This window comes from Cervus elaphus, chromosome X (assembly GCF_910594005.1).
Source record: "Cervus elaphus chromosome X, mCerEla1.1, whole genome shotgun sequence".
Classification (NCBI taxonomy): Eukaryota; Metazoa; Chordata; class Mammalia; order Artiodactyla; family Cervidae; genus Cervus; species Cervus elaphus.
This window is the reverse complement of record NC_057848.1, coordinates 63,653,515-63,680,544: the sequence shown is the minus strand read 5'-3', so window position 1 is coordinate 63,680,544 and position 27,030 is coordinate 63,653,515. Positions and strand designations below refer to the sequence as shown.

At 37.4% G+C, this 27,030-nt stretch overlaps 1 protein-coding gene across 1 annotated transcript in view; it reads left to right on the top strand.

Moving 5' to 3' along the window:
• The first annotated feature begins 17,210 nt into the window (after positions 1-17,210).
• Positions 17,211-27,030, top strand: part of LOC122690334 (basic proline-rich protein-like) — a 71,037-nt gene continuing 61,217 nt past the window's right edge. Inside the window, exon 1 of the mRNA XM_043897382.1 lies at positions 17,211-17,387. Coding sequence (XP_043753317.1) covers positions 17,211-17,387 — 177 coding nt within the window. The remainder of the gene's footprint in view (positions 17,388-27,030) is intronic.

The following is a 27,030-nucleotide window of genomic DNA, read 5'->3' as shown; positions in this document are numbered from 1 at the left end:
CATGAGAAATGATAGAGATTGGTACCACCCTGAAAGACTTAAAGAATGCAGGAGTGATCATCTTCATCACAATCCCATTTAGTTAGTTCACCAGTCAAGCAGCTACAAAAACATGAATGAGGGTGGACCACCACAAATTTAGACAAGAAGCAATCTTGTAGGTATTTCCTGTGTCATATGATACATCCATGCAAGGACAGACTAATATTGATCTTGATAGTTTTCCCTTCTGAAATACTGATGATATCATGACCAACACAGCAGCTGTAATCCGGACTGCTACTCAGTTGAGCTTGTCATAATCCACAGTTGATGTCCAGAATCTACTTGGTCTTCAGTTTCATCTTGTCTCTCTTTGCAAGGTATGAAGGTCTCTTTATAAGCTACCAAAGAGCTCCTCTGGCTGTCACACTTAGTTTCTTGTCATTATCCCTCTCTAGGGCATCAGTGTATCTTACCAACTTCATTGTCTTTGTATGCATTTTTGCCTTTTGCTTCAAACATTTTAAACACTGCACCTGCCAGGGCATTTCATCCTACTGAAAAACTGGTGAACTTTTAGCAATTGGTCCTTCATCTAGTGCTAGGGATTGTCCTCCATCACATCCAAGGATGGTGGGATTCAGTCCCCAAATCATATTTCAATGCCTGCTTTCTTACACTGTTTCTGTTACCACTGTAACAGTTGGGTTGGGTCCTCCGTAAGGTGATACCAATACACAGGAGTATCAAAGACGTTATTGGTGAGAACACTAGTGAAAGTAAAAGAGAAAAGGTAGGATTGTGTAGGGGGACCCCTCAGACCATGATACAGACCTGCTGCAATGCTGTCAGTATAACAGCTTGCTCCTTTAGAAGAGTTCCACTTTCCAGGGACCCAACCATTTCTTCGGTCAGTGGGTTTTGGGTCTGAAACCTGGTTCAGGTTCAAGAATTGTACAAGGTTCTGTCACTGTCTGCAGCCACCCTAGAAGTACATGATTTCTATTCAAAAACAAAAGGAGGCATGAGGAGCCAACAGCTAGGAACTGCTGGCTTACCACACTTTGGGCAAGGTGCCCTTTCTTGAAGCAGGGTCTGAGTGGTATTAGATCTCTCTGCCTTTCAACGTGCTAACCCAGGGTTCAGGGATGAAAGTCTCCATCAGTCCACCAGGTGAGCTATTTAGGCTAGCACAGGTGCTAGCGGAGGGTGAAAGAGATCTAGCATATGTCATTGAGGAGGATTGTATGTCTCATTTGCAATCTCAAGATCAAGAGCAGCATCAGGACTGTCATTTGTCCTTCTGACCCTTCTCTTATAAGGTTTCCCAGGGGAAAAAAAACTAATGAGACCAACTGAATTTCTAAGCAAACTATTCCAAATGGGGCAAACTTACCATAAGGGACAAGTAGTTTTGAGCAGTGTAAAAAGATTGGATAATGTTGTACACCGCCTATATCTTCTTGGTTGATATACCTACTGTTAAGGGGGAAGGAACAGGGTGGATTTATCAGATGCCTAATGGCTGATGGCTCAGTTCCTCACTGGACATTATCCTTGCCTAAAACAGTTGCCTCAACCTGCACTCCTGTTTCCTCCTAGGGGTTGTCCATGGCTAATGATTGGCTAAGAAAGAGATACAAAACTCCAGCCGCCTTAGGTTTATTTGAGAAAGCTGAAATACTGTCTCGGACCCCAAACTCTCTGCCAGCTCACCTGAGGCCTCAGCTGTAGATTTATGTCAGCTTTTCCCTTTGCCTTCCTCACTTCCTTGCAGGTAAATCGCCCAAGACGACTCCACAGTAGATCAGCACCCAACTTTCCATCTCAGATTTGGTTTCCAGGGAACACATTCTGGAACATTTATTTGTTTGGATATCAGTTGCCCTTCTTAATTTATTCCAATAAATAAGCTATTTTTCCTATACAAAATGAGTATGCAATCAAAATAATGCTACCTTCTTTTCTCCATTCTAGGGTCAAAGTACTACTTTATCTCTTTATTATTAAATATTTATTTATTTGGCTGCATGTGGTCTTAGTTACAGCACGGGGGATCTTCATTATGTCATGCAGGATCTTTTGATGCAGTGTACCAACTCTCTAGTTGTGGGGCATGGGCTTAGTTTGCTCTGAGGCATGTGGGATCTTCCCAGACCAGAGACTGAACCTGTGTCTCCTACATAGGCAGGCAGAGTCTTAACTGGACCACCAGGGAAGTCCTCAAAGTACTCTTTTAATATGAAGATACCAAGTATAAAGTATATGCATACAGACTTGTTATGGCCTGAATGTTTGTGGAACCCCAAAATTCATATGTTGAAATCCTAATGCCCAATGTGATGGTATGTGAAGGTGGGGCCTTTGGGAAGTGATTAGGTCACCAGAGTAGAGCCCTTATGAATGAGATTAATGGGTTTTTTTTTTTTAGATTTATTTGTTTTAGTTGGAGGACAGTTACTTTATAACCATATGTAATATAGATAGCCTGTGGGAGTTTGATGTATGACACAGGAAATGCAAAGCCAGTGCTCTGTGACAACCTGGAGAGATAGAATGGGAAGGGAGATGAGAGGGGGATCCAGGAGGAAGGGGACACATGTTTACCTATGGCCAATTCATGTTAATGTATGGCAAAAAAAAAAATTACAATGAGATTAATGTTCTTTAAAAAGAGACCCCAAGACTCCTTAGTCCCTTCCACCATGTGAGGACACAATGAAAAGGCAGCAGTCTGACACAAGAAAGAAGGCCTTTGCCCAAATCCAACCATACAGACACCCTAATTTTAGACTTCCAGCCTCCACAACTGTGAGAAATAAATTTCTGTTGTTTATAAACCACCCAGATTGTTTTTATCATTCTAGCATTTCAAATCAACTAATATAAGACTTAAGTGTCAGTTTTAACCTATCCTTTCTTTGAGAAAGCAATTTTAAATCTGAAGGAATCTTTCATTTTTCCACTAAAAAATATAATGGGTCAGTTTGCATATTTTAACCAGAGATGGAGAGGTCTACAAATGGCTGAGAAAATTTATCTGGGTAGAACCTGCCTTCCTAAACAATTACAATTTCTTATTTTTTATCTCATCTTTGGAGTATGCTGTAAGTATGGCTATTCAGTTCGGTTCAGGTCAGTCGCTCAGTCATGCCCGACTCATTGCAAACCCATGAACTGCAGAACGCCAGGCCTCCCTGTCCATCACCAACTCCCAGAGTCCACCCAAACCTATGTCCATTGAGTTGGTGATGCCATCCAACCATCTCATCCTCTGTTGTCCCCTTCTTCTCCTGCCCTCAATCTTTCCAAGCATCAGGGCCTTTTCAAATGAGTCAGCTCTTCACATCAAGTGGCAAAAGTATTAGAGTTTCAGCTTCAACATCAGTCCTTCCAATGAATATCCAGGACTGATCACCTTCAGGATAGACTGGTTGGATCTCCTTGCAGTCCAAGGGACTCTCAAAAGTCTTCTCCAACACCACAGTTCAAAAGCATCAATTCTTCTGCACTCAGCTTTCTTTATAGTCCAACTCTCACATCTGTACATGACCACTGGAAAAACCATAGCCTTGACTAGACGGATCTTTGTTGACAAAGTAATGTCTCTGCTTTTTAATATGCTGTCTAGGTTGGTCATAACTTTCCTTCCAAGGAATAAGCATCTTTTAATTTCATGGCTGCAATCACCATCTGCAGTGATTTTGGAGCCCAAAAAATAAAGTCAGCCACTGTTTCCACTGGTTCCCCATCTATTTGCCATGAAGTGATAAGATCGGATGCCATGATCTTAGTTTTCTGAATGTTGAGCTTTAAGCCAACTTTTTCACTCTCCTCTTTCACTTTCATTGAGGCTCTTTCTTTCTTCTCACTTTCTGCCATAAGGGTGGTGTCATCTGCATGTCTGAGGTTATTGGTATTTCTGCTGGCAATCTTGATCCCAGCTTGTGCTTCTTCCAGCCCAGCGTTTCTCATGATGTACTCTGCATATAAGTTAAATAAGCAGGGTGACAATATACAGCCTTGATGTACTCCTTTTCCTGTTGGGAACCAGTCTGTTGTTTCCTGTCCAGTTCTAACTGTTGCTTCCTGACCTGCATACAGATTTCTCAAGAGGCAGGTCAGGTTGTCTGGTATTCCCATCTCTTTCAGAATTTTCCACAGTTTGTGGTGATCCACACAGTTAAAGGCTTTGGCATAGTCAGTAAAGATGCTTTTCTGGAACTCTCTTGCTTTTTTGATGATCCAGCGGATGTTGGCAATTTGATCTCTGGTTCCTCTGCCTTTTCCAAAACCAGCTTGAACATCTGGAATTTCACGGCTCATGTATTGCTGAAGCATGGCTTGGAGAATTTTAAGCATTACTTTACTAGCGTGTGAGATGAGTACAATTGTGCGGTAATTTGAACATTCTTTAGCATTGCCTTTCTTTGGAATTGGAATGAAAACTGACCTTTTCCAGTCCTGTGGTCACTGCTGAGCTTTCCAAATTTGCTGGCATATCGAGTGAAGCACTTTCACAGCATCATCTTTTAGGATTTGAAATAGCTCAACTGGAATTCTATCACCTCCACTAGCTTTGTTCATATTGATGCTTCCTAAGGCCCACTTGACTTCATATTCCAGGATGTCTGGCTCTAGGTGAGTGATCACACCATTGTGATTATCTGGGTCATGAAGATCTTATTTGTACAGTTCTTCTGTGTATTCTTGCCACCTCTTCTTAATATCTTCTGCTTCTGTTAGGTCCATACCATTTCTGTCCTTTATTGAGCCCATCTTTGCATGAAATGTTCCCTTGGTATCTCTAATTTTCTTGAAGACATCTCTAGTCTTTCCCATTCTATTGTTTTCCTCTGTTTGCATTGATCGCTGAGGAAGGCTTTCTTATCTCTCCTTGCTATTCTTTGGAACTCTGCCTTCAAATGGGTATGTCTTTCCTTTTCTCCTTTGCTTTTTGCTTCCCTTCATTTCACAGCTATTTGTAAGGCCTCCTCAGACAGCCATTTTTCTTTTTTGCATTTCTTTTTCTTGGGGATGGTCTTGATACCTGTCTCCTGTACAATGTCATGAACTTCTGTCCATAGTTCATCAGGCACTCTGTCTATCAGATCTAGTTCCTTAAATCTATTTCTCAATTACACTGTATAGTCATAAGGGATTTGATTTAGGTCATACTTGAATGGTCTAGTGGTTTTCTGCACTTTCTTCAATTTCAGTCTGAATGTGGCAATAAGGAGTTCATGATCTGAGCCACAGTTAGCTCCCATTCTTGTTTTTGCTGACTGTATAGAGCTTCTCTATCTTTGGCTGCAAAGAATATAATCATGTCAATGTATGGCAAAAACCACTACAATATTGTAAAGTAATTAGCCTCCAACTAATAAAAATAAATGAAAAAAATATATAATCAATCTGATTTCGGTGTCGACCATCTGGTGATGTCCATGTGTAGGGTCTTCTCTTGTGTTGTTGGAACAAAATTCACCTATTCTTATTTAGGGGTGGGGATGGAGAGTGGAAATTAACCACGATAGTGAAGAAGAACTAGGAAACTTCATCAATAAAGGTACAGTAACAGACAGAGGGGAACTCTGCCACTGCACAGCTTTTACATTATCTATAATTTATATTAGACTACTTTAGTGTAGACAGTTGACATACACATGTGACTTAGTTTTAATCTATACCCTTAGTAGCAGTTAATTAATATTTGAAATGCCCTAATCAAAAAAGGACACTATCTGTAGCTGGTGTTGAAAGGCTCCAATCAGGATGTACCATCACTTCTTATTTTAAATAAGAGGCTTTGTTCATTAGCTTAAGGGGCATTAGAAATAAGTTTTTGTAGTTAACTTAGATATATTTAATGCATGTGGATTGGCTGGAAATATTGCAATGGCACCTCCATTCTTGCACTAACTGGGTGCATTAACTGGTGAGCACAGCATTCTAGTATCCTTCCAAATTGCGCTCTACGCCTAAGGATTATTTTCTGTCACATATCTCGCTTCTTCATGGAGAAACCTTGTCACTAAATCCAAGTAGAAGATTGATAGAATTACATCTTATTACAACAACTGCCTGGAGTGAAGCCTTCATGCAAGGTTCTTGTCTAGATGTCAAAAGGACAGTATGCTGGAATTTCACCAAGAATGGGGTTATGCTTGCTAATGAATGTTTGTTTATTGGCTGAATTTGGTATGCAAGTTATTTTTATTGAAATATATTAATAGAATCAAGAACAAATTTATGGATTTGCCCTACCCAATAACTGAAAGCTACCCATGAACTTTGACAATTAAAAATGGCCAAATTGCTTTAATTTTACCATAAGTTCCACTTCCTACATGGAGGAGTAAACATGTAACAAACTGTCCCTCCTGAAGATAATAATGACAACCCTCAGGAAAAAACACACTGTATGTACAGTAACAAAAATTTGCATAGCCACAAACTTTTCAGAAAGCAGGTGGTCCAGGAGACTATATCTTTACAGAACATTTTTAATTTGCTGGGGGAAAAAATTGGAAAAACTATCTACCCAGAATTCTATATCCAACAAAATAATCTTCAAGTGTGAAAGCAAAGCAATGACACTTTCAAGTAAAGAAGAACTAAGAGAATTTGTTGCCATACTAAAAGAAAAGAGATAACAGAGGAATAAAAACCAGAATACAAATAATAAAAAATATAATGAAATGACAGATGTAAATACAGCCATTTAATAATTACATTAAATATTAATAGATCAACCATTCCAGTTAAGAGGTCAAGGTTATCAGAATAAATGAAAAAATCAAGACTCAATTATGAGCTATTCAAAAGAGACACATGTTACACATAAAGACAGAGATAAGTTGAAAATAAATGGGTGGAATAAGACACACTATGCAAGTATTATGTGTAAAAATAAAGGAGGGCTATATTAATATCAGATAAAATAGATTTTAAGAAAACGAGTATTAACAGATCTAAAAAGGAAATAGCATCACCGACTCAATGGACATTGAGTAAACTCTGGGAGTTGGCGATGGACAGGCAGGCCTGGCGTGCTGCAGTCCATGGGGTTGCAAAGAGTCGGATGCAACTGAGCGACTGAACTGAACTGAAAAAGGAAATGAGGAAGAAGTGGTAATCATAAATACTTCTATGTCTAATAACAGCATCTCAAAATATTAATACATGAAAACTAAACTGATAAAATTAAAGGGAAAATAGGTAATTCCCAATATAGTGAAGAATTTTAAAAACCTTTCTTATCAAATGATAGAACTAGAGAAAAATTCATTAAAAGTTTGCTAATAAAATAACATGTTTCTAAATAATCTATATGTAAAATAAGAAATCAGAAAACAACTTCAGAACCATTTGAAAATTAATAACAATGCAACACAAGAATTTGTGTTATGCAACTAGTGAAGTACTTTGAGAGAAATTTTAGTTTTAAATAGTTATATGAGAAAAGAAGAAACACCTAATTATCAATGAATTAAGGTGTTCATCATGAATGTAGATAAAGAAAACAAAGTAGACCCAAATAGTTAAAGGGAAAATAAAGATAAGAGCAGAAATCAACAAAATAGAAAACAGGCAAGCACAACATAAAATTAATAAAACCAAAACCTAGTTCTTTGAAGAAATAAAGAAAATTGATAAATCTCTTACTGGGGAGAAAAAAGAAATACAAAGAAATAATTTAATGAGAGGAACCATCAGTACAGTCTATACTGACAATAAAGATTTATCATTTTGAATAACTATATATCAATGACGTGAAATAGGCAATTTTTTTTACAAATATAAGTTAATATCCTAATATTTTAATATTATTTAATGTCTATTAAATCAAAGATACTCTCACTAGGAAACTCCATGCTTACATGGTTTCACTGGTGAATTCTATCAACTTTTCTTTTTTTTTTTTTTTCACTGGCTCCAAGTATTTTTATTTTTTTATTTTTTTTTTAATTTTTTTATTAGTTGGAGGCTAATTACTTCACAACATTTCAGTGGGTTTTGTCATACATTGATATGAATCAGCCATAGATTTACACTTATTCCCCATCCCGATCCCCCCTCCCACCTCCCTCTCCACCCGATTCCTCTGGGTCTTCCCAGTGTACCAGGCCCAAGCACTTGTCTCATGCATCCCACCTGGGCTGGTGATCTGTTTCACCATAGATAGTATACATATACACCATGGAATATTACTCAGCCATCAAAAAGAATTCATTTGAACCAGTCCTAATGAGATGGATGAAACTGGAGCCCCTTATACAGAGTGAAGTAAGCCAGAAAGATAAAGAACATTACAGCATACTAACACATATATATGGAATTTAGAAAGATGGTAACGATAACCCTATATGCAAAACAGAAAAAGAGACACAGAAATACAGAACAGACTTTTGAACTCTGTGGGAGAAGGTGAGGGTGGGATGTTTCAAAAGAACAGCATGTATCTATCAACTTTTCAATGAAAAAAATAAGTCGTATATAAAGTTCTTCAGAAAACAGAGGAAAAAGAAACACTTGCCAAAGCATTTTACAAAGCTGACACAACCCTGATATCAAAACCTAACAAAGATATTACACAAAAAATACCTGACAAAATTCAATACTAATTAATTATAAAATAACTTCACCAAATAGACATAAAATGGAACTTCTTCAACATGATAATGGTAACCTGTGAAGCCTCTTTGGTTAGCATAATATTTAACTGATAAGATATTGAATGTTTCCTCTAATATGAGGAACAATGCAAGCATGTTTAATCTCACCATTTCTATTCAGAAATGATATTGGTGGTCCTAGCCAGGACATTAAAGTAAGAAGAAGAAAAAAAGCATAAGGACTGGAAATAAATAAAATTACTTCTGTACGCAGATGACATGATTATTTACATAGAAAATCCCAAAGAAACAACAAAACAATTACTAGAACTAATAAACTTTAGAAAAACTATAGGGTATAAAATTAATATACAAAAAGTAATTCTATCTCTTATACTAGCAGCAAGCCTCTAGAAAATTAATTTTTTAATTTCACTCATAACATTAAAAATCATAAAATAATTATGATTAAGTTTAATAAAAGATGTGCAAACCTTTCAGTGAAAACTATATAACATTACTGAGAGATGCTTTTAGAAAATCTAAATAAATAGAGAGATATACTTTGTTCATGGATTGGAAGACTCAATACTGTTACAATGCCACTCCACCCACAAATTGATCTATAATTTCAAGGCAGGCTTTTCTGAAGAAAATGACAAGATGTTTCTAAAATTGATACAAAAATTTAAATCTAAAATAGTGAAAGCAATTTTTAAAAAGAACACAGTAGGAGGACTTCCATTATGTGATTTTGAGACTTCCTATAAAGTTAAACAAGACAGAATGATTTTTATCAAAAGGATAAACAGGTCCATCAAGGATGCACGAGACAAGTGCTCCGGCCTGGTGCACTGGGAAGACCCAGAGAAATCGGGTGGAGAGGGAGGTGGGAGGGGGGATTGGGATGGGGAATACGTGTAAATCTATGGCTGATTCATATCAATGTATGACCAAAAATAAATAAATAAATAAATTAAAAAAAAAAAAACCAGGTCCATCAATAAAACAATAGAGATGGAAGAAAAAATTGCAAAAAGCAAAAAAAAAGTATAGTCATGAAAGGTTCAAGGCAATCAAATGGGGGAAGCAGAATCTTTTCAAAATATGGTTAAATATTTGTATATCTGTTTCATATAAAAGAACATTTTCTCTTACTTATTTGAGATGAATCATAGACCTATATGTAAAAGTTCAAACTATAAAATTTCTACAATAAAACTTGGGGGAAAATCTTTGCAACCATGAGGTCAGCATAAATTTCTTAGGACATAAGATTAATGAAAAAATAAAAAATAATTAATTAAGTTAACTTCATTGAAATTAAAAACTTTTACTCTTGAAATACATTATGAAGAAAACAAAGCTACAAGCCAGAGAATGGTAGAAAATATTCACAATGCATATACTGACAAATTATTTGTATCTAGATTTTATAAAGAATTCTTACAAATAATAACCAAACTAACCAATAAAAAATGAGCAAAAGATTTGTACAGACACCAAGAAAATATATAAATGGTAAGTCAGTTCATGAAGATAATCAATATCATTAGTCATAAGAAGAAATGTAAATTAAAATCACAATGCAATACCACTGTACATGCATTAGAATGTTCAAATTAAAAAGACTGAGCTTAGCAAATATTGGTAAGTTTTGGAGCAACTGGAAAATTCACACACTGCTGATGGAGCTTTAACATGGTATAGCCCAAGCATTTGTCAGTTTCTTAAAAATTTAGACATATGCCTTCCATAAACCTAGTATTCCACTCTTAGTTGTTTACTCAAGAGAAATGAAAATATGTGTCTGCACAAATGTTCATAGCAATTTTATTCACTAGAACCATAATCTAGAAACAATCCTTATGTTCATCAGTTTATAAATGAATAAAACTGAATATTCATACAATGAAATACTAATCAGCAAATTTAAAAACAAAGTACTGATACATGCAACAGCATGGATGAATCTCAAAATAACTGTGCTCATTGAAGAAGCCATACAGAAAAGAGTACATACTATATGATTCCATTTATATAAAACTCTAGAAAACGCAAACTAATCTCTAGTGAAAAAATACAGACATTTGTTGTCCAGGGCTAGAGGCAGAGGGAGGGACAAACTGCACAAATTTCCATGAGGAAAATTTTCTGGGATGATGGAAATGCTCTGTACTTCTACGGTGGTGATGGTTTTATGTGTATACACAACTACCAAATTCATCAAACTGTACAATTTATATTGATGCAGTTTATTGTATATCGATTATATATAAATAAATATAATTACACCTAAATAAAGGAGATTTTTTAAAGTTCATTTTAATAGTAGAGCAGAAATAATCCATCTTAGCAGGGCCCAAGTGAATAGGTTTGTCTGCTTGCTGTTCAAATGCATATGGTAACTGCTCTGATGTAAACCTGTCCCAGGGCTCAAGATGCTTTAAACTAGAAACTGAAGCAAGATCATCTGGCCCAGGTTTCTCTGTATACAGAGGATTAACTGAAACCCAATAAGATGAAAGGACTTACCCAAAGTCACAAATCCAGTCACTAGCAGAGCCAGCACAATAATTTGGATAGCACACTATCAAGTGTTTTCTGCCATAATACAGAAACTGCTCACAAAGTTGTTTGTTTTTTTTTTTTTTAGTATTTATTATTCTACTTAATTGAAATAGAAGATTTAGGATCATTTCCCATGTTACATATATACAATATCTGTCTAGGTAAATATTTTATTAGCACAGAGCATAAGGAGAAATATACTGTATGAGTTTGTATTAGTTTTTTACTGCTGTGTAAAAAAAATTACTCCCCCTAATTTAGTGGCTTAAAATAGTATTTAACTCACAGTTTCTGTAGTTTAGGAATTTCAGAGTTGCTTAACTGGGTCGTTCTGGCTTAGAATTTCTCATGGGATTATAGTCAAGATTTCACTTGGGATTGCAGTCATCTGAAGACTTGACTGGGCATGTAAAATCTGCTTCCAAAATGGTTTATTTGAAAGCAAGGAAGGATGATGGGAAGCACACAGGAATCTCTGGTCCATAGTAATTATAAAATCTAGCAGGGCCAAGATTTAAAGTTTCTTGATTAGTACTCAAAGCCTAGGAATAATTCTCCATGGTTCTTGGCTCTATCCTCTGGATGCCTAGTCCAGTTTCCTAATAGGTAGCATTTGTGGAGTTTTCTCAGGTTGCATCCTTCTAGTAAAAATTTGGGGATCCAACGGCCTCTTCATTTTGTACTATCTCTGCCCATTTTAGTTGTAGCTGGCTGTTGTTTTTTTCCTCATGTAATTCTCATAAATATTCGTGGATCTCTTGTGAATCTTATTTGAGGTTCATTCCTTTAGACACTAGCCATGTCCACAAATCTTTTGGAGGTAAGTTCTCTAACTTTGGCTTCTGCTGAGATGTGTAAAAATAGTTCCTTAATCTTCTTAGAAGATCTGTTGTTTGAGAGGGAATGTAAGAGACATCTTTAAAATGTTTAGAGTACCGTCCGGCTGAATGGTACTGTGAGGCACCACCTTTGATCTTTCTGAGGTCTTAAAGCATTTACAGTTACACCCTCAGCATCATCTGGACTGTAGTTTCCTGGCAGTCTTTTAGATTAGGTCTTTGACTGGAAGATTTCTTAAGTTAACATTGTTTGCCATCTGGAGAAGCTGGTTTTTTTTTTTAATTGGAGGCTAATTACTTTATAATATTGTGGTGATTTTGCCATATATTCATGTATGGTGATTTGCCATACATTCACAAACTTTACAATATTGTGGTGATTTTGCCGTACATGAATCACCCATGGGTGTACATGTGTTCCCCATCCTGACCCTCCCTTCCACCTCCCTCCCTATCCCATCCCTCAGGGTCACACCAGTGCACCAGCCCTGAGCACCCTGCCTCATGCACCGAACCTGGACAGGCAATCTATTTCACATATGTTAATGTACATGTTTCAATGCTATTCTCTCAAATCATCCCACCCTTTCCTTCTCCCACAGAGTCCAACAGTCTGTTTTGAACATCTGTGTCTTTTTTGCTGTCTCCCATATAGGGGCATCGTTACCATCTTTCTAAATTCCATATATATGTGTTAGTATACTATTTTGCTGTTTTTCTTTCTCACTTACTTCACTCTGTATAATAGGGTCCAGTTTCGTCCATCTCATTAGAACTGATTCAAATGCATCAAATGCATTCTTTTTAATAGCTGAGTAATATTCCATTGTGTACATGTACCACAGCTTTCTTATCCATTCATCTGCTAATGGACATCTAGGTTGCTTCCATGTCCTGGCTATTGTAAACAGTGCCACGATGAACAATGGGGTACACGTGTCTCTTTCAATTCTCGTTTCCTCAGTGTATATGCCCAGCAGTGGGACTGCTGGGTCGTATGGCAGTTCTATTTCCAGCTTTTTAAGGAATCTCCATACTGTTCTCCATAGTGGCTGTACTAGTTTGCATTCCCACCAACAGTGTAAGAGGGTTCCTTTTTCTCTGCACCCTCTCCAGCACTTATTGTTTGTAGACTTTTGGATAGCAGCCTTTCTGACCAGCATGAGATGATACCTCACTGTGGTTTTGATTTGCATTTCTCTGATAGTAAGTGATGTTGAGCATCTTTTCACATGTTTGTTAGCCATTTGTATGTCTTCTTTGGAGAAATGACTGTTTGTTCTTTGGCCCATTTTTTGATTGGGCTACTTATTTTTCTGGAATTGAGCTGTAGGAGCTGCTTGTATATTTTTGAGATTAATTCCTTGTCAGTTGCTTTGTTTGCTATTATTTTCTCCCATTCTGAAGTCTATCTTTTCATCTTGCTTATAGTTTCCTAATTGAAAGCATTTCCTCTAAAGTCAGGAATAAGACAAGGATGCCCATTCTCACCACTACTATTCAACACAGTTTTGGAAGTTTTGGCCACAACAATCAGAGCAGAAAAAGAAATAAAAAGAATCCAGATTGGAAAAGAAGAAGTAAAAACTGTTTGCAGATGACATGATCCTCTACATAGAAAACCCTAAAGACTCCACCAGAAAATTACTAGAGCTAATCAATGAATATAGTAAAGTTGCAGGATATAAAGTTAACACACAGAAATCCCTTGCATTCCTATATACTAACAATGAGAAAACAGAGAAATTAAGGAAACAATTCCATTCACCATTGCAACGAAAAGAATAAAATATTTAGGAATAAATCTACCTAAAGAAACAAAAACCTATATATAGAAAACTATAAAACACTGATGAAGGAAATCAAAGATGACACAAATAGATGGAGAAACATACCATGTTCATGGATCAGAAGAATCAATATAGTGAAAATGAATATATTACCCAAAGTAATCTATAGATTCAATGCAATCCCTATCAAGCTACCAATGGTATTTTTCAGAGAATTAGAACAAATAATTTCATAATTTGTATGGAATTACAAAAAACCTCGAATAGCCAAAGCAATCTTGAGAAAGAAGAATAGAACTGGAGGAATCAACCTGCCTGACTTCAGGCTATACTACATAGCAACAGTCATCAAGACAGTATGGTACTGGCACAAAGACAGAAACGTAGATCAATGGAAAAAACTAAAAAGCCCAGAGATAAATCCATGCACCTGTGGACACCTTATCTTTGACAAAGGAGGCATGAATACACAATGGAGAAAAGACAATCTCTTTAACAAGTGGTGCTGGGAAAACTGGTCAACCACTTGTAAAAAAAATGAAACTAGAACACTTTCTAACACCATACACAAAAATAAACTCAAAATAGATTAAAGATCTAAATTTAAGACCAGAAACCATAAAACTCCTAGAGGAAAACATAGGCAAAACACTCTGACATAAATCACAGCAGGATCCTCTATGACCCACCTCCTAGAGTAATGGAAATAAATGCAAAAATAAACAAATGGGACCTAATTAAACTTAAAGGCTCACAAAGTTTTGACTTACTCAACTGTATAGATACCAATAATTCATAAGCCAGAACAAATGGTCAACACTACATTCCGCCAATAAACATCTTAGCAGTCATTTTTATAGTGCAACTTAGAAACAAATGGCCTTGAGAAGAGCCTTTAGGAACCTGGAACATAACTGGTTCATAAGTAGAATAGCTGCTGTATATTCTATATGATAGATAATTGTAGTTCTTACTCCACTGTGTTCAACTCCCAAGACCCATGACGGTAATGGTAATTAAACACATAATTCATGCATATATCAGTGGCACAGCCAAGTATTCATAATGCAAATCTTGAAAATCAATTTTTTAAAATAAGAAAATTAGTTACTAAAGAAGCAAAAGTAATTGCAAGAATTCACCATTAAAATATATTTTCTTCTATGTTGATATTATCAGCACACAACAGTTATCACATGGAACCCAGGCCTTTATATTACTTTGGACAAAAGAAATTTACCTAGTGGCATTTCAAGCAGTCACTCCAGCTCCTCCATTTCATTTGTTGCAATATTTAAACCCAAGTCATGTTTTCCTATATTTTATTAAGATGTCTAATATTTTTCTTGGGCTGAGGCAACTTTTGCAAACAACTTTAGGACATTTCATCATGTATTTCCTTTAAAATAAAAATTGAAATATCTTTTCACATAATAATCCTCCCTTAGCCTCAATTTTTGTCTTTCCTGTTCTGTAGCAATAACCCAAGCAGTGTTTTTCAAGGTGAACAGGTTTTAGGTAAGCCAAATGTGCTTCATCCCCACAAAGGAAACTCAAATTAAAGTAATATCTGACTACTTGTCATTGGATAGGTGGAAAATTACTCCTGCTTTTGCTTCCAGAAGCTGCTTCTTCCTTTTTTTTTTTTTTTTTTTTTTTTGAGTTGTACTCCCTCTCCTGCCAAGGCTGAACTTGGCTGATAAGCAGCTGTGGAAACTGTTTCAGGGCAAACTTGACCAGGAAACTCATTATTACTAACCTTCTCAGAAGAGCTTCTGGATGGTAAGCTTTGACTACAGTATAGCTGGCTCTTGCTGCCCTTTTGGGAAAGAGTTAAGGCACAAATGAGAAAAGTTCTAAATCAAGAACAATCCATTTAACTACTTAAATTCTCCCTCAGATTATTCCTCTAATTTATTCTCTTGTCCACAAATACCTGGGAAAACACTCGCTGACATCTACTTATATGAAATACATGTATACTGAGAATAAAGCTATTCTAATGACAAGGCCAGACTTATTTACATGCCCAGTTGAGGAACTATGGGGAGGGGGAATATGCAGTGTCTAGTCAAAAGGCAAACATTTCCTTAGAAATGACTTTTGAGGTGCACGACATTCTGTTCTCAAATATATGCTTATGCTCTTCTCCCAGGAACACTGCTGCTTTTTAATAAAGAAATAATTCAGAATATTTAAATATAGCCAAAGCAATCAGACAAAGGTCCCTATTTCCAAAGTACAAGACAGAATAATTTGCAAAGGTAATACAACCCTACTTTCCATAATATTTTAAAACCAAATACAAATTTTCTATTTTTTTCCCCCCAAAGGCATGAAGAATAGACAAAATATCAAATCAACATGGTGAGGGTCAATGTGTTGCCTTCTTCTCTCTGCCCTAGCAACTTCTATCATTCCCTGTGGAGAATATGTAGAAAAAGGGCAACACAAGGTGGAACTCAGGATAGCTATTTGAGAGAGGAGTCCATAAAATGAGAATCTTACAATGAATGTTTGTGCTGAAGCCAGATTTCTCAGAATATTTCCTGCTGGAGGAATGAAGGTGGGACACATTGGGAGTAGAAATACATACAGCAGAACTCCAGTAGAATATAAAATAAGCCATCTTATCTGAGGGCCTAGAATAACACAGCCCCTTCATTTTGGCCTAAGCAGTGTTATGATATTTAAGCATGAAATTTCGCTAAAGATAAAAGCCGCTTGTTATTATTGTTTGGTTGTAAGAAACCATGCTTAGTGGCTTCTAGGACAGCTGTGTCAAGCAGCAGATTCACTGGGGTATGAGAAAGCAAGCACAGCAAGTACAGGGAACTAGGTCATAGGTAGACTTTGAGAAGCTTCTAGAAAAAAAGACATGCGTTCTAGCCCTGACAACCACATACTTACCTATTGTATCTTAAATCTCAACTTCTTCAGGTATAAAACTGGCCTACCTATATAGGCCTTGGGGTAACTGTAAGATCAAACAATAAATTCTATAGGGAAGACATTTTTGATAAATGTGTCTGTAAACTTTGTGTTAATTACTCATCATGTCCAACTCTTTGCAACCCCATGGACTATAGCCAGCCAGGCTCCTCTGTCCTCGGGATTTTCCAGGCAAGAATACTGGAGTGGGTTGCCTTTTCCTCCTCCAGGGGATCTTCTGGACCCAGGCATCGAACCCACGTCTCCTGCATTGGCAGGCAAATTCTTTACCACTAGTGACACCTAAGAAGCCCCCAAAAGAGATTTTTTTATGTTATCTGTTATCATAATGACTGTATTATTAAACTTACCATGACCAGCAAAGCCCACTGGGTTACGGGAGAAATAAGCTGGAATCCAGGTGATAAGCTAACTGCTTCCTTTTTGCTTAGTCTAGTTTCACTTGCCCATGGCGGGGCATGTGCAGAGGGGTCACCTCTAACATGTCAGGTTGGAGGTCCCAGTGCAGAACTGCTTCTCCAGACACGCCAACTTGGCGAGCCTTGCGGAAAAGTGCTGCACCAAAACCTCAGCCCAAAACAGCGGCAGCAGGCTGCATCCAGAGATTCTGTGTCCCACACTGTGGATCTGGAGCTGTGAGAACCCCATGAAAACCCAGCGAGAATCCTATGAGAATCCCGGGAGAACTCCATAAAGCAGCCCCACTCACCGCCTGTCGGGCAGGACCTATGCCCTGGAGTATAAGCTCCTACCTCTCCATTCTCTACTCAAAAAATAAAACTTTTACTTCTGAAACAAATTCCATCTCATTCTATTGACTCGAGCCACACCATGCAGAAGGACCCTAGTTGGGGCCTGGCTTGAAAGGTTCAGTAACATTACTGCTTTAGTTCTTCTATTTAATTTTTCTCAAATTCCTGAGTAGGTGATATCAACACTTGCAAGATCTATGACTTATTTCTGAAGTTTCTCAAAGTGTGATATAAAAAAAAATTAGGCTGCAATATTCACCAGCATGTATATTATCTTATACTTTTTATTTCTATCTTTCAGTTTCAATTAGAAAGAGGCCTTCTGAAACTACTCTTGAACTTTGAATGCACTTAATGAATTATCTTTTAGGTTTTGGTAAATAGTCAGTGTTAAAGATATAGTTCTTCAGTAAAGACCCAATGGTTCTCATCTCTCAGAGAGTTAATAAGACCCAGGGATCTACATATTTAATAGGAAACCACCACCATGTCTTTTTGATGCAGGTACTTCCTGACTAAAATTTAGCATTCTTATTTTCTGGTAAAAATTACTTAAAGTGCTTAAAAATATACAGGTGACCAAGTCTCTTCCTGGAAAATCTGACTCGGCTTGAGTTAGGGTTTAGGAATTTGTGTTTTTAATAGGCACCCTAGGTGACTGTTATCTTGGACACAATTCTTTATATCACACTTTAAGAAACACTGGTAGGGAAACCATTGTTCATTCCAAAAGTTAGGGCACCATTTAGGATCCTTTGCAGCATTAACCTTTACTAAACAGAGTCAGTATAATTATTTATTAGCACAACTTTTACAAAGGGTTGTTTAAGAAGAAATAATTTTCAGTTTAAGAAGAAATAATTTTAGTGAAATGCTGCTTGCCCAATGAATGACACTTTAACAGTGGATGATATAAAAACTGGGATTAGATTCTGTTATCAACTTTAGATGACTCTGTCTTACACCAGCATTTTACCAGATACTATCTTTCCTACTGCAAGTAGATGCATTCTAATTTTTATTTATCCCATTACAAAACCTCACAAGTTCTGGTCTGATTTCCAGCCATTGCTTCACAAGAAAGGTCACATTTTACTTCCATTTAAATTAGAAACTTTGTGAGGTTCATAGCAGCTTTGTTTTTTTTTAAACTTTTTTAAATGAATCAGGTATGAAAAAGGGTTAAGGGATAAGAATCTCTTTAAGTGCTGTGAGCTGGGTGATAAAGAAATCTATAAAAGAACTCAGCTGCTTCAGCTGAGGAGGCACTGTTGAAGGGAACTGTAACTCTGAGTCATAGAATGGCTAAATATATATTTTGTGCTGCAGGAGAATGAAATGTCTCTCTGAATGGTATGAAAAGACTCCGATTGGCATAAAAAGACAGCGTATACTGTAGGTGCACAGCTCCAACAACTGTTTAAAACATACGAGAATAAAAGTAATGTATGAATATCTCTAAACAGTTGTGTTTTGTGGATGCCTTCTCAAAAGCCATCATTCCCTTCTATATTTATTGCTTTTACCAAACCCTCCTACACCTCTGCAGGATTAGTGAGTTATCCTTCACCATGTGATCAACAGAGGTTGTTTCAGGTATGCTCTGCACCAGAGAGGTAGCCAAATCAGATGGGAAAAGTCACAGCCAGGAGAAAATTGCAAAGCTTCAGTTGGCACTATAGGTCTTATTCTTATCTCCAGAGATAGTACTGATTTCTAAAGAACTGGAGGTTGTAAATAGGTCAGCTGACAGATAACAGCTGATAGGCTAACTCCTGCAGAATAGCAAATCGTGACACAGCATAACATTTTAACCCTTCTACTTCCTTAATACATATTTTATATTACTTTGTCATACTAGGGAAGCAACATATGAGCACTCTAAGAAATTTGGGAAATAGAAAGATTGGGAGGAAAATAATACCACTGTAATCATCCATTTTAGACAAACTGCTAAAAAATAAAAAATAACTGTGTTCAGTAAAGTGACACGGGAAAGCCACCACATTCTGAGAGCTGGAGGAAGGAATGGAGATTGAGAGGCAGTTTGAAAGGGTAAAGAAAGTCTGTGTTCTTATATCTGTATTTCTCTTTTCAACTTCCCTGCTCAGTCAACCTTTCCTGCCTCTGTTCCCAGCCTCCCAAGCCTTTCACTAAGTCCTTTGGAATACCCAATCTATGGTCAGAAACTATAATCTATATGCTCAGTCACTCAGTCATGTCCGACTCTTTGTGACCCCATGGACTGCAGCTCACCAGGCTCCTCTGTCCATGGATTTTCACAGGCAAGAATACTGGAGTGGATTGCCATTCCCTTCTCCAGGGGATCTGCCAAACCAGGGATAGAACCCACATATCTTGTGTCTCCTGCATTGCCAGGTGGATTCTTTAGCACTGGCACCACCTGGGAAGCCCCAAAGTGAAAATGTTAGTCACTCTGTTGTGTCTGACCCTTTGCTACCCCATGAACTGTAGCCCACCAGGCTCCTCTGTCCATGGGATTCCACAGGCAAGAATACTGGAGTGGGTTGCCATTCCCTTCTCCAGGGGTCTTCCCAACCTAGGGTTCGAACCGGAGTCTCCTGCGTTGCAGACAGATTCTTTATTGTCTGAGCCACCAATTCACTTTTTTCACTTTCTATGGTCAGCTGCTGCTGCTGCTGCTGCTAAGTCACTTCAGTCGTGTCTGACTCTGTGCGACCCCATAGACGGCAGCCCACCAGGCTCCGCCGTCCCTGGGATTCTCCAGGCAAGAACACTGGAGTAGGTTGCCATTTCCTTCTCCAATGCATGAAAGTGAAAAGTGAAAGTGGAGTCGCTCAGTCGTGTCCGACCCTTCGCGACCCCATGGACCCCACCAGGCTCCTCCGTCCATGGGATTTTCCAGGCAAGAGTACTGGAGTGGGTTGCCATTGCCTTCTCCGCTATGGTCAGCAAGCTCCTCTAAATCCTCACTCAGCTAGTGCTTTATCAGCATTAATGTACATTTGAATCACCTGGGCATCTTGTTAAACTGAAGATTCTGATACAGTAGGTCTGGAGTCAGAGAAGGCAATGGCACCCCACTCCGGTACTCTTGCCTGGAAAATCCCATAGACAGAGGAGCCTGATGGGCTGCAGTCCATGGGGTCGCTAAGAGTCAGACACCATTGAGCGACTTCACTTTCACTTTTCACTTTCATGCATTGGAGAAGGAAATGGCAACCCACTCCAGTGTTCTTGTCTGTAGAACCCCAGGGATGGGGGAGCCTGATGGGCTGCCCTCTATGGGGTCTCACAGAGTTGGACACGACTGAAGCAACTTAGCAGCAGCAGGTCTGGAGTGGGACTTGAGATTCTGTCCTTCTAACAAGCACCTGGCTGATAATGATGCTGGTCAGTGGGACAAATTTTGAGTAAAAGTCCTAAACTACTTGTCAGTTGATCATCTCATCATGTAAACATCATTTTAATCTAGTTATCCTCTGAAGACACTGCCTTCCCTTCAGTCTACTAAAGGGAAGGTATTCTGTCTCTCACACCCCACTTAACCATTTCTAAAGTATGCCTTAAGACAGTATTTTCATCTACTTCTTTAGTGGGGAAAAAATGCAGTTTCTTTGGGATTCATGTCATCCAATCATGCTAGCCCCTCCCAATCTTCATGGCAACCACTCACCAACTCCTTCTCATTCTTCCTCATTGATTCATGATATTGACATACAGCACATGCAGTAGAGATATACACACAGAGGAATTTGGTAAGAAAAGCTGAGAGTTGCTGAAGAAATTCACAAAATCTGCCTGTCAGATGTATATCATTAACAATTTCTAGTCACTGTGTAAGAGATAAATAGTTGTTCACCAAAATCTGTTCTGCCTTTTGTAGTACACAGTTTAAGAGAAAAGCAGCACTGATGTCAGAGAGCTGGACTGGGGCTATCACTGGGTCTGTGTGTTGTTAGGAGCTGGCCTGACACTCACAGTAAGGTCTTGATGGTTTCCTGTTGAACATGAACAATTTCACAGAATATTAACATCACATAAGGCTACTCTGTGACCATGATGTATCAAGATAAAAAAAAAATCCACTCAATAATCATGTGACAACTGACAAAAAATAAACATTGTGCAAATACAAAAATGATCAAATATCCTTAGCTTCGCTAATGTGACTGCTGCTTCTATGCCAATTACAGCTTTATGCATGTGGTAGCTTTCATTCCTCTTAGATATGATTTACTAAGATGCCCAAACATTAAGAGCACCCCCCACTCCTGACTAAAATCACCAAATCTAGAGCAAAGCCCTACTTTCAACTCTCCCACAAATCACCTAACTTAATCCCATAGCCCCAAATAAGCCAGATCAAACACATCTTCCTGAGAAGCCTCAAGGTTCCCCAAGGTGCATGTTCTCCCCTGCCACATGAATCATAAGTAATCCCAACTCGTTCAATTTATCTTATACGTATACAAAAATCAACTCAAAATAGATTAAACAGTTAAAAGCTATTGTACTACTAGAAGAAAATATAGGGGGAAATCTTCATGACATTGGCCTTGCCAATAATTTCTTGGATGTGACACTAAAAATACAGTCAAAAAAAGCAAAAATGGAGAAGTGGGATTTCATCAAACTAAAAAGATTCTGAACAGCAGAGGAAACAATCAACAGAGTGAAAAGTCAGCCTACAGAACAGAAAAAATATTTGCAAAACATATACTTGATAAGAAGTTAATATACAAAATATAAAAGGAACTCTTAAAACTCAATAGCAAAACAAAAAATTAAAAATGATTTAAAAGTGGGCAAAGCACTGGAATAGACATTTTTCCAAAGAAGACATATAGATGGCCAACAGAAGTATGAAAAGATGCTCAACATCACTAGTCATCAGAGAAATGCAAATCAAAAGCACAATGAGATATCACCTCACACCTGTCAGAGCGGATATTATCAAAAAGACAAGAAATAAGTGTTGACAAGGATGTGGAGAAAAGGGAACCCTTGTGCACCATCAATGAGAATGTCAAGTGGTGTTATCACTATGGAGAAGCATATGTAGGGTCCTTTAAAAATTAAAAATGGAACTACCATGTGATCTAGCAATCCCACATCTGTGTATACATCCTAAGGAAATGAAATCAGTATCTTGAAGAGATATCTACACTCCCATGCTTATTTCAGCATTATTCGCTATTGCTAAGATAAGGAAACAACCTGTGTCTGTTTGTGATAACAGGGTTGAGCCAAGAGGACATTATGTAAAGTGAAATAAACCAGAAACAGAAAGACAAATATTATATGATAGCACTGGTATGTGGAATCTAAAAATGTCAGCCTCATAAGATGGTGGTTGCAGCGGCTAGAGGTGGGGGAAATGGGAAAATATTGGTCAAAGGTACAAACTTAGTTACAAGGTGAATAAGTTCTGGGGGTCTAATGTATACATGATGATTATAATTAATTGAAATTTGCAAAGAGTAAATCTTAAGTGTTCTTACTGCACACACACACACACACACACACACACACACACACATTGGTAACTATATGAAGTGATGGATGTGTTAATCAGCTTGATTGTGGTAATCATTGAGAGGGTAACAGGCAGGAAGGCTAGGGGTCCCCAAGTGGAGGAAATAGGCTGCAAGTGTCAGGTGGTTTTTTTTTTTTCCTTCTCTATACAAAATAAAAAGGAGGTTTCTTTTAAAATTCTATGTTGCCATGACGACACCTGGTTCCACCTGAACTTAACTTTTCTCAAACCTTGAGTTAACCAGTGCATTTTCCTTATGGAAATGTTTTTCTTAAGCTATGTTAAGACTATGTATTTACCTTAGAATCTGCCTTTCTTCAAGATTCACGTCAATTGTTTTATAGCCCAGATGACTTACCTTGTGCCAATGATATCTCAAAATGCATGTTGTGGGTGAGGGGCCTGGTGCCACTCTCTGAGTTTTGAGACATTCCCTTTCTCTAATTAGCAGCTTGCTAATAGATATATAACTTCTTGCTAAAAACTAGCAAGGGGCACTCTTTCTGCCCCCTTCTCATGTCTATGTCAGAAGCTTTCTCTATCTCTTTTATACTTTAATAAAACTTTATTACACAAAAGCTCTGGGCAATCAAGCCTCGTCACTGGCCCCGGATCGGATTCCTCTCCTCGAGAGGCCAAGAATCCCGGCATCGTTCCTGGCCTATAGCGGCAACCTTTCATCATTTTATGATGTATATATACATCAAGTCATTACACTATACACTTTAAACTTTTTAATTGTCAGTTATGCCTCAATAAGGCAGGAAAGATACAAATAATAAAACTTATAGAAGGGAACACAGAAGACTATTTTTGTGACTCTCGAGTAGATAACGATTTGTCAAAACACACACACACACACACAAACCATAAAATAGAACTTTGAAAAAGTTAACTACCATAGTGTTGATAACTTCTGATCATTGAGCTAGCCATGATAAGGAAAGTGAAAAAGTAAGGAACAAACTGAAAAAAATCTTTATTAGAATAGAAATATACAAAGAACTCAGAATCAATGACACAAATAGAAATCACTTTTTTAAATGAGTAGAAACCAAACAGGTGTTCCACAAAAGAGAGAGTGAATATCACCAATCCTGAAAACCTTTGAACTTCTTCAGAGATCATGGGAATGCAAACTAAGCTCAAAATGAGATAGCATTTTATCCACATGATACGAGCAAAAATTTAGAATCTGACAATACCAATTGCAGGTGAAGATGTGAAACAAGAGGAACTAATAAGTCGTGTCCAACTCTGTTCAACCCTATGGACTGCAGCCTGCCAGACTCCTCTGTCCATGGGATTCTCCAGGCAAGAATACTGGAGTGGGTTGTCATGCCCTCCTCCAGGTGTCTTCCTGTTCCAGGGGTTGAACCCGAGTCTCCTGCACTGGCAGATGGGTTCTTTACCACTAGCACCACCACTAGCATGATACTTGTAGAAGTGCTAAATGGAAAACAATATGACGTTATATTACAAAGTTAAATATGCACCCAGAACATGACCTAGCAATTCTATTCCTAAATATACACCCTAGAAATTCTCTAATATTTAATCAAGAGACACATATGAGAAAATTAGTAACAACAACATCTTGTAAACATCTCAAATGTCCATCAACAGTAAAATGAACCAATTGTGAGATACTCACACCACAAAATATTATACCTTGGTGAAAATGCACGACTGCAGCTAATGAATACATCCTGCAAATATAATAGTGAGTTTTTAAAAAATGAGTTGTATATATCATGTGATGTTGCTTTTATGAAATTCAAAAACAAACAAAAAATTATACTGTTTAGATGTTATATTTATATGGTAAAACTACTTGTAAAAAGGAAAAAACAAAGAATGATAAAAGCAAAATTTTGAATAGTAATATGGGGATATGATGGGCTTCACAGTTGCGCTAGTGGTAAAAAATCTGCCTGCCAACGCAGGAGACACAAGAGGCATGGGTTCAATCCTTGGGTCAGGGAGATCCCCTGGAGAAGGAAACAACAACTCTTTCCAGTATTCTTGCCTGGAAAATTTCATGGACAGAGGGGCCTGGCAGGCTACCCTTCATGGGGCCGCAAAGAGCTGGACATGACTGAGCGACTGAGCACTGAGCATGGGGATATGACAGAGGAAGGGCACTGGGTTCATAGGCAATATCAAAAATTAAAAAATTGGTCATCCTTTACATCCAAAATGGGGTACTAAGTTCAGAGGTATTCATTATTCATTTTATTATTATTATTCCAAACTTATATATGTGACATATATTTTTAGATATAATTAATAAATGATAGTAAGATTAAAAAGTTTATGTGCAGAATGTGCATATATACATATAAATTTGGACCAATCATGTCACTCCTCTACTTGAAAGATTTAATGGCTTCCATTTTGGTCTGCATAGCCCTGAATTGTCTAGCTATAGAACCCCCTCCTTTATTTCCAGCTTCATCTCATTATCCCTCCCTATGAAGTACACACTAGTCCTCCTGACTTTCTTCTCTCTTGAAATAGACAAACTCTATGCTGCCTCAGAGCTGCTGAGCTTACTATTCCCACTGCATGGAAGACTTTTCCCCACCATCCACAAAAATTATGCTTAGGTTTCTATTTAAAGTTCTTTTTTTGCAAAGAGATCTTCTCTCATCAGTCCCTTCTATCTCCATTTGGGGATTTATATTAAGTCCTTTGTTATTTTCTCTTGTTATGTTGAACTTATGTATTTATGTGATAATTTCTTTAATGTTTTTCTCCTCCATCATACTTAAGCTCTATGAGGAGAGCAGCCATGATAATTTTTGTTCACCTTTGTGTTCACCAGCACATAGAACTACATTCTGTCTAGAGTCAGCACCCCTCAAAATTTGTTGTATAAATAAGTAAATGAATGGAAGAATTAATACATATGAATAAATAACATGAAAACATACTCGCAAAATAGGAGAAAGATAGAATCATATAGCCATTATATGTGTGTATATGTGTGTGTGTGTGTGTGTGTGTGTCTATATAGCATTACTAAAATGACTATTAAAATATGAACTTAAGGCTTAAGGAAAATGATTACAGAAAATTTCAGATATAGGAAGATGCAGAGGAAAATTGCTAAACCTGAGATCAATCTAAATGAACATTATATAAAATAATAGCAAAGAATAAATTCATAGTGCAAAGTAAAAGATGGAACAGAAATACAAAATATTGGTAAACAGTGGCATCAAGCTTTATTTACACAAAACAAAAAATGGGAGAATATGGGCCTGATTTTATCAATGCAACAAAGTCATTAACCTTTCTGAGCTCTAGTTTACTTATCTGTAAGCACTCAAGAAATGTTTGTTGAAAAGTAATCTCTAACAGGGACACAGGAACTGTCTTTTCCAGGTCTAATGCTCTATGCCTTCTTAAATGAGAACAAATCATTGGAAATTCTTGTCACAGGGACAATATGTTTTAAGATTTTCTAATCATTTTTATAAAAATTATTTTTCAATGTTATTTTTTCAAAGTATATAAAAGCATGGAAAATCTCTTAAGAGGAAAAAAGAACTGTAGAAAAGTATCAGCATAAAAAGTGGAAAAAGGTAGTGGGTAATAGAGTATCACATCTTTCAAAATTAAAATCTGTCCAAATTTTAAAAGCATTTTTCATCTTTAAGGAATCACCAAATTCTTCCCTTAATGAAGATTGGTAGGTCCCTGGATGTTACACCTACTGCCACTTGCAATCATTTCTCTCTCCCTTTATTTCCTATGGCTAGACACTAAACAGCATTACCAGGATGCAAGCCTCAGAACTGCTTAGCGAGCTCACATACCATATTCTGAGTCAAGGGTAACTCCCAAGCCATGGCCATCTTTCATAATTACCATCCCTTCTGACCAATCTGTCAGGAATACCACTGTTTACTCCCCAGGCAGCCCTGGCCTCAGCAGAAATACACAGTTTTTTTTTGTTTTGCATATTTTACTTACTATTCTCTGTGGTTAAAGACTATT